This window comes from Vulpes lagopus, chromosome 12, assembly GCF_018345385.1.
Source record: "Vulpes lagopus strain Blue_001 chromosome 12, ASM1834538v1, whole genome shotgun sequence".
NCBI classification, from domain to species: Eukaryota; Metazoa; Chordata; class Mammalia; order Carnivora; family Canidae; genus Vulpes; species Vulpes lagopus.
Window position 1 is genome coordinate 42,468,723 of NC_054835.1, and position 8,373 is coordinate 42,477,095.

The 8,373-nt window shown below is 45.8% G+C and overlaps 1 protein-coding gene across 7 annotated transcripts in view; it reads left to right on the forward strand.

The window, feature by feature from the left end:
- The window catches only part of GPATCH8 (G-patch domain containing 8), a 119,544-nt gene extending 113,090 nt beyond the window's left edge, over nucleotides 1–6,454 (forward strand). For all 7 annotated transcript variants that reach the window (XM_041724238.1, XM_041724244.1, XM_041724241.1 and 4 more), the window contains one exon: nucleotides 1,607–6,454. In XM_041724238.1, coding sequence (XP_041580172.1) covers nucleotides 1,607–5,489 — 3,883 coding nt within the window. In that variant the 3' untranslated portion in view covers nucleotides 5,490–6,454. The remainder of the gene's footprint in view (nucleotides 1–1,606) is intronic.
- Nucleotides 6,455–8,373: the final 1,919 nt, after the last annotated feature.

Genomic DNA, 8,373 nt, shown 5'->3' on the forward strand with positions numbered 1-8,373 from the left:
CTTTATAATGTGAGACATATTTTAATACATATTTTTCTTCAGGTGGATTGTACTTCTCAGTTTTATTAAGTAAACAGTTAAAAAATGACCAAGTGATCTCTTGGTTTTGACCCATCATCAAGTATTTCACTGTCCTAGAATTAATGCATGATCCCACAATAAGTGTTATTGAAGAAATTAACATGGCAAAGACTAAATAAAAATAAAATCCCTTTTTATTCACCTTGAGGGTCTCTTCGCTGTAGGGTGGGTTTTGTGGCACAGTATAAATATCTCTTGCTATGTAAATCTTTTGGGTTCATATCTTCCATTACCGAGAGTCTAGATAGCAAGGGATACCACATTATCCAAATATATTTAGTTCCTGAGTTTAAGACAGCTAGTAGCTAGGAATCAGATAACGAGGCTTCATCCAAACAGATACCTAATTCTCCTCACTTCTTGAGTTTGGCTTGAAAGGTACCTCAAGTGTATAGTCTACACACTAAAAATTTCAGACATGATGAGTTTAAAATACTGGCTTTGAGGCTCCTCCATGTTCCTGTTTTCAAAGCTGGGTAGGTGTTTGATAGCATCATGATCATTGTATAGAATGCCCAGAAATTACCACAAAATCAAAGCAAACGCTTTGTGTAGTGCCCAAGAAATAGGTACAGGCTCTTACGTTTCTGAAACAGACATACTAACCATAGACTACCATAGAGAACCATGGTGGAGGTTTCTGACTATGTTGAACTCAGAAAATACCCACATTTTAAAAAATGAAACTTGAAAATACAGAGGAAATTAGAGGGTTTTTGGTTTTGTTTTGTTTTAGCTGGGTGAAATTCAGCCTTTGTAAATAGATGTTCAGACACACGTTTGATGGCATACTGATGGGTAGGATGTTTCAGTAAGAAAGAAGAACGGGGTGCCTGACTGGCTCAGTTGGTAGAGCATGTGATTTTTTGATTTCAGGATCATGAGTTTAAGCCCTACATTGGGTATAGAGGTAGATTACTTATAAATAAACAAACTTTTAAAAATGAGAAAGAGGGGCAGCCTGGCTCAGCGGTTTAAGCGCCTGCCTTCATCCAGGGCATGATCTTGGAATCCTGGGATCAAGTCCCATGTCGGGCTCCCTACATGCGGCCTGCTTCTCCCTCTGCCTGTGTCTCTGCCTCTGTGTGTGTGTGTGTGTGTGTGTGTGTGTGTGTGTGTGTCTCATGAATAAATAAATAAAATCTTTTTATAAATAAATAAATAAATAAATAAATAAATAAATAAATGGGAAGATAGATAGATAGATGATAGATATGGGATGGGTCAACCATACTAGGTGGTAACAACAGAAAATTGTCTTTCCTTTTTAAATTTTAATCAGTTTAGGAAGAAATAGTAGTAACTGGCTGGCACTGGAAATACAGCAAATTAGTAGATTAACAGTATGAGACTTTGCCTAAACTCACAGAGCAAGTTCTCTTTTTAGTACAAGGCTAGGAAACAGCCACCACTTAGTGTCTTTGAGGCCTACTGCAATGAATGGTGGAACATAAGAGATAAGTGCTAAGTAAGAAGTATGAAATGTGCGCCTAAACTTTTTTTTTTTTTCTAAACCATTGTGTAGTGCACCTGGAAGTGGTCCCATGTTCAGACCAACCACAGTGGCTGTAGATGAAGAAGGTGGAGATGATGATAAAGATGAATCAGCTACAAACAGTGGCACAAGTGCCACTGCCACTTGTGGCCCAGGATCTGAATTCTCCACAGATAAAGGAGGCCCTTTCACTGCAGTACAAATCACTAATACCACTGGACTGACACAGGCCCCTGGGTTAGCTTCCCAAGGCATCAGCTTTGGCATTAAGAATAATGTAGGGACCCCACTGCAAAAATTGGGAGTGTCATTTTCCTTTGCCAAGAAGGCTCCTGTCAAACTCGAGTCAATAGCATCAGTTTTCAAGGACCATGCAGAGGAAGGGACCTCTGAAGATGGATCAAAAGCCGATGAGAAGGGTTCTGATCAAGGACTGCAGAAGATGGGAGACTCTGATGGTAGCAGTAATCTTGATGGTAAAAAAGACGATGAAGACCCTCAGGATGGAGGGTCCCTTGCCTCAACATTATCTAAGTTAAAAAGAATGAAGCGAGAAGAAGGAGCTGGGGCTGCAGAGCCAGAGTATTACCACTACATTCCCCCAGCACACTGCAAAGTAAAACCAAATTTCCCCTTCCTACTCTTTATGAGAGCCAGTGAACAAATGGAAGGTGATAATAGTATACACCCGAAAAATGCCCTAGAGAGCAAAAAAAGCAGTTCTCCCAAGCCTAAGGGCTGTGTCAAGGTGGCAGTAAGCCAAGGAGCAGAGAAGACAGTTGATGAAGTCTCTGAGCAACAAACAGAAACCAGTGTCACAGAGCCCTCAGAGCCTGGAAGCAAAGCTGAGACAAAGAAGTCCTCAGGAGGGGATGTGAGTGAGCAGGATGTAGAGAGTGCAAGTCAGAAGGTTTCAGAGAACCAAATGTGTGAGTCTAACCCTTCTAAAGAAACTTCTCAGATCACCACAGCAGGGAAAGAAAGCCAGGAGGGACCCAAACATCCTACTGGTCCCTTCTTTCCAGTTTTGAGCAAAGATGAAAGCACTGCCCTCCAGTGGCCATCAGAACTTTTAATTTTTACTAAGGCAGAACCCTCCATTTCATACAGTTGTAACCCTTTATACTTTGACTTTAAACTTTCAAGGAACAAAGATGCCAGAGCTAAAGGGACAGAAAAACCAAAGGACATAGGCTCCTCAAAGGACCATCTCCAAGGCCTTGATGCTGGTGAGCCAAATAAAATCAAGGAAGGAGGAGAGAATATAGAACATTCCTCGGGAGGCAGAATGGATGCACCTGCTTCAGGGTCTGCCTGTAGCAATCTGAACAAGCAGGAACCTGGGGGTAGCCAGGGGTCAGAGACAGAGGACACAGGGAGGAGCCTTCCTAGCAAGAAAGAACGATCTGGGAAGTCCCACCGACACAAAAAGAAAAAGAAACACAAAAAATCCAACAAACACAAACGGAAACACAAGGCTGACCCAGAAGAGAAAAGCTCTAAGACAGAGTCTGGGGAGAAGTCTAAGAAGCGCAAGAAACGAAAACGAAAGAAGAATAAGTCATCAGCTCCAGCAGATTCTGAACGGGGACCCAAACCAGAGCCCCCTGGGAGTGGTAGCCCTGCACCGCCCAGACGGCGGAGGCGAGCTCAAGATGCTTCCCAGCGGAGACCCCTCCCGGCTGAAGAAGGAAGCAGTGGCAAGAAGGATGAAGGTGGAGGTGGTGGTGATTCCCAGGATCATGGTGGCAGGAAACACAGAGGTGAGCCTCTGACTTCGTCCTGCCAGCGAAGAACTAGCACCAAACGGAGTAGCCGATCCAGCCATCGGAGTCGCCCCAGTAGTGGAGATGAGGACAGTGATGATGCTTCCTCACACCGGCTACACCAGAAATCTCCTTCCCAGTACAGTGAGGAGGAGGAAGAGGAAGAAGACTCAGGCAGTGAGCATTCCCGTAGCCGCTCCCGGTCAGGCCGGCGCCATTCCTCACATCGTTCCTCCCGGCGTTCTTACTCAAGTAGCTCAGATGCTTCTTCAGATCAGAGCTGCTATAGTAGACAGCGCAGCTACTCTGATGACAGCTACAGTGACTATAGTGATCGATCTCGAAGGCACTCCAAGCGCTCCCATGACTCTGATGACTCTGACTATGCCAGCTCCAAGCACCGGTCCAAACGGCACAAATACTCCTCTTCCGATGATGACTATAGCCTCAGTTGCAGCCAGTCCCGAAGCCGCTCTCGGAGTCACACCAGGGAGCGCTCAAGGTCCCGGGGCCGCAGTCGCAGCAGCAGTTGTAGCCGCAGCCGGAGCAAACGGAGAAGCCGCAGCACCACAGCCCACAGCTGGCAGCGGAGCCGAAGCTACAGCCGTGACCGCAGCCGGAGCACCAGGAGCCCTTCCCAGAGATCGGGTTCCAGGAAGGGATCATGGGGTCATGAAAGCCCAGAGGAGAGGCGTTCTGGTCGTCGAGACTTCATCCGCTCTAAAATCTACCGCTCTCAGTCTCCCCACTATTTCCGATCAGGCCGGGGAGAAGGTCCTGGGAAGAAAGAAGATGGCAGAGATGATGGTAAAGGGACAGGCCCACCCTCCCAGAACAGCAATGTTGGCACAGGAAGGGGGTCCGAAGGTGACTGCAGCCCTGAAGACAAGAATTCTGTCACTGCCAAACTGCTGCTGGAGAAAATCCAGTCAAGGAAGGTAGAGAGGAAACCCAGTGTGAGTGAGGAGGTGCTGGCCACCCCTAATAAAGCTGGGCTCAAACTCAAAGACCCCCCACAAGGTTACTTTGGCCCTAAGCTCCCCCCATCTCTTGGCAATAAGCCTGTCCTTCCACTAATAGGGAAGCTCCCAGCTACCCGAAAACCCACCACCAAGAAATGTGAAGAGTCTGGCTTAGAAAGGGGGGAAGAGCAAGAACAGTCAGAGACAGAAGAAGGGCCTCCAGGGAGTAGCGATGCCCCATTTGGACATCAGTTCCCTTCAGAGGAAACAGCTGGCCCCTTATCAGACCCACCCCCAGAAGAGCCAAAGTCTGAAGAAGCTACTGCTGATCATCCTGTGGCTCCACTAGGCACCCCAGTGCACTCTGACTGCTATCCTGGGGACCCCACCATCTCCCATAACTACCTCCCTGACCCCAGTGATGGGGACACACTAGAGTCCTTGGATAGTGGCAGTCAGCCAGGCCCTGTGGAATCCAGCTTGCTGCCTATAGCGCCAGACCTTGAGCACTTCCCCAGTTATGCACCTCCCAGTGGGGATCCTAGTATTGAGTCGGCTGATGGGGCTGAGGATGCTTCCCTGGCCCCTCTGGAGAGCCAGCCTATCACCTTCACTCCTGAGGAAATGGAGAAGTACAGCAAGCTCCAGCAAGCTGCACAGCAACACATCCAACAGCAGCTTCTGGCCAAGCAAGTAAAGGCCTTTCCAGCCTCTGCTGCCCTGGCCCCAGCCACTCCAGCCCTGCAGCCCATCCACATTCAGCAGCCAGCTACAGCCTCTGCCACCTCGATCACAACTGTTCAGCATGCCATCCTACAGCATCATGCGGCAGCAGCTGCTGCTGCAATTGGAATTCACCCCCACCCTCATCCCCAGCCACTTGCCCAAGTACATCATATTCCCCAGCCCCACTTAACCCCCATTTCCTTGTCCCACCTCACTCATTCAATCATCCCTGGCCATCCCGCCACCTTTCTTGCTAGCCATCCCATTCACATCATTCCTGCCTCAGCCATTCATCCTGGGCCCTTCACCTTCCATCCTGTCCCACATGCTGCCCTCTACCCTACCCTGCTTGCTCCACGGCCTGCTGCAGCAGCTGCCACTGCCCTCCACCTTCACCCACTACTTCATCCCATCTTCTCAGGTCAAGACCTGCAGCATCCGCCTAGCCATGGCACATGAGTTGGGGGATGGGAGCCCAGGTAGGGCCAGGGAAGGTGACCCATATATCTTCCCTCGGGGGTGTTGAGCCATTAATACCAGCAAGTACAAGCTGGGATGGGCAGTGTCTGACAGCCAAAGAATCAAGTTTTGGCTTGCAGGGGTGGTTTTAGATTTGAGGTTTGCTTTGGGTTTACTATCAGGGATTTTTTCCCCCTTCCCCCTTTCTGTTTGTCCCTCCTCCTGTGTTTCCAAGCTAGGGAACACCAGTAAGTGCTCCCCACCCCTCTGCGGCAACATCTCCAAACTCGAGTTTGGATACTCGTCTCCTCCCTCTACTTTTTATCCTCTGCTCTCCCCTTCTGTAAATTTTGAAACATTTTCTTCCTCTCTGGCCGGCGGTTTGGCCATCGGGTCCTGCGCTCTCAGTGTCTTTGACCATCCCTTGGTGACCTTATGCTATCCCGGGTGAGGTGGAAAGGGAGTCTGACCTGCAACTAGATGCTACTCAGGCTGTTATTCAATCCACTTCCCACACAAACAGCCACATATTGGCACTGTTGTCCTCATATCCCTCATCCCAGAAGAGATATCTGCATATCCCAGAAAAGAAGATGCTATCATGAATAGAAGCTATGCGGAACATAAAGTCACCCGTGTGCTTACCCAGAGAGGAGCTCATGTGTCTGAAGGGTGTATTTTCTTCTGTCATGTTGATGTTTCCTTCTTAATTTATAGGATTTTTTTAATGTAAAAAATTGCACTGAACTCTATAAACGTAAATGCTGCTTTTTGTAGCTCATATAAAAAAAAAAGGTTCCATATTTGTAGTATACTGCAATAATATTTTTTACATCCAGCTCTTTAAGTGATCCTTGTTCTGGTGGCTTTGTGTAAATATGTTTGCCCTAGTTGAATTAAGAAACTTTAAAGGTTATAAAATGAAAACAAAAAATAAAGTACCTGTTTTCTGCTAGATGCAAAAATGACTAAGCATGTATATTTTATCAAGCTCATGTATTTTTTGAAGTTATGAACTATAAAAATGTTAAAACAAAAAAAAAGGAACATTGTTTAACATTTTTTGCTGGGACAAAATGTTTAATTTGCAGTAAGTGGTGCGCCCCGCACTGGGATTTTTGAACTAATGGGCAGCAGTCGGCTGAGGGTTTCAGAGGGATCCTCAGTTATGACATCTCCCTCGTGCTTTGCAGTTTTATACAGAGAAGGAGGTAGGCCCACAGAGGAGGGAGAGATTTGAGAGCTTTATTCTCTGGAAGCAGTGAGATTCAGAGTGGTTGTCCTGGGGGGGAGAGGGGGAGGGTTCCTGGGTGCCTTGTTCCAGGCAGTCCATTTGCCTTCCTAATACTTAGCCCCCCTCTTGACAATTTTTTTTTTTTTTTAATGTGCCTTTTGGGTTGGCTAGAAACTGAAGTAGAAGTAGACTTAAGGGTCATAGAGTTGGGACAGTTTCTTCCTCCTCTTGTTGGGAGGTGAGCACATTTACAGATACTGCAGATTCTTTTGCTTCATAGTTTCCATGCCTTCTGCCCAGCTTAGTTTAAGCAGTGAAGATTTTCTTTTTCCTTTTCTCCCATGACACCTCCCAGAGGAAGCACCACCTCAATTCCTCTTCCTCCTCTTGCCTTTCACCTGGGCTCTCAGACCTAATTAACATACTGACCCATTTATGTTGCAGGTCTCATCTTTGGCATAGTTAGCATTTCCCTACCTATTCCTGTGGCTAGAATTGGGTGGTTACTGAACAGGAAGAAACAAACCATACGTACTTGGGCCAAGGTTCTGCATTCTGCCTTTCTTCTCAGATTCCCAAAAGAAAAAAATTTTGAGTGAGAAGCAAGGGCAAACAAGGCTCTTGACTGAGCCTCCTACCTGTTCAGTTCTCCTCATCTGAGTGAGAAGCATCACTTTTGATAACTAGCACTGGAAAAATTAAATCATCTGTTTGAAGTGAAAGGACTCATTTTTCTTTGCTTTCAGCCCATGTAAATATTTAAATAATACAGTATTAACATTTTTGTGCTGCTTCCCATTAGCTTGTAGATTGAGCCATACTCTGGCTGCCTCTCTACCTTCCTGGGGGCAGTTTTCTTTAAACTTTCAGAATAGTGATTTTAAAACTTAAAGGAAAAATAAAATAACCTATCCTTACTTACAAGCATTACAGATTGTATTTAACTTTATCACATATGATAGAGATATATATGCTGTAAAATTAGGGAAAGGAACTTTCTAATAAACCAATGATTTGTGGAAACTTGGCAGAGTCTGTCGTGATTGTTGCCCCATCCATTCAAGCTGGGAAGGGATGGAGTTACAGGCTACAAATAACGTGAAGTAATCAAGGAATAGATTCTTGTGAACGAGTTGCTTATGATTTTTGGAATTGAGCTTCTCAAGACAGCCTGCCCAAGTATAGAGGAAAAACTGCCATAGGAGGAAACAATAGTGGTTAATTTCCTTTCGGTCTTAGGTGGTATGTCTTGGAATGCACTTCCTTTCCACTCTTTCCCACAAGAATTTTCTTCTAGGTCTACTTTTTTCCTCAGTTTAGATATATAATCTCTGTGTGGTAGAACCTATGGCATGGAGGTGCTTACTAAATGGGTTTAGAATTTCTGGTTTTGAAACTTTTAGGATCTGCGATGAACTTCAGGGTGATGGGAATAGGAGTCATCTGCCTGGCCTTTGCCTTCGAGATGGACATTTGTATACCCAACCAGTCTTGGATTAATCTTACCCTTTTAATACTACACTGCAATGCTTGAGAGCTACCTGGTAAAAGGAAATGTGCTCTAATTGTTAGAGCAGATAAAAGCCTCGGTCTCATCTTCTGTTTCAAAAAAAAAAAAAAAAAAACCACAGAAAGTTTAGCAACAAAAGC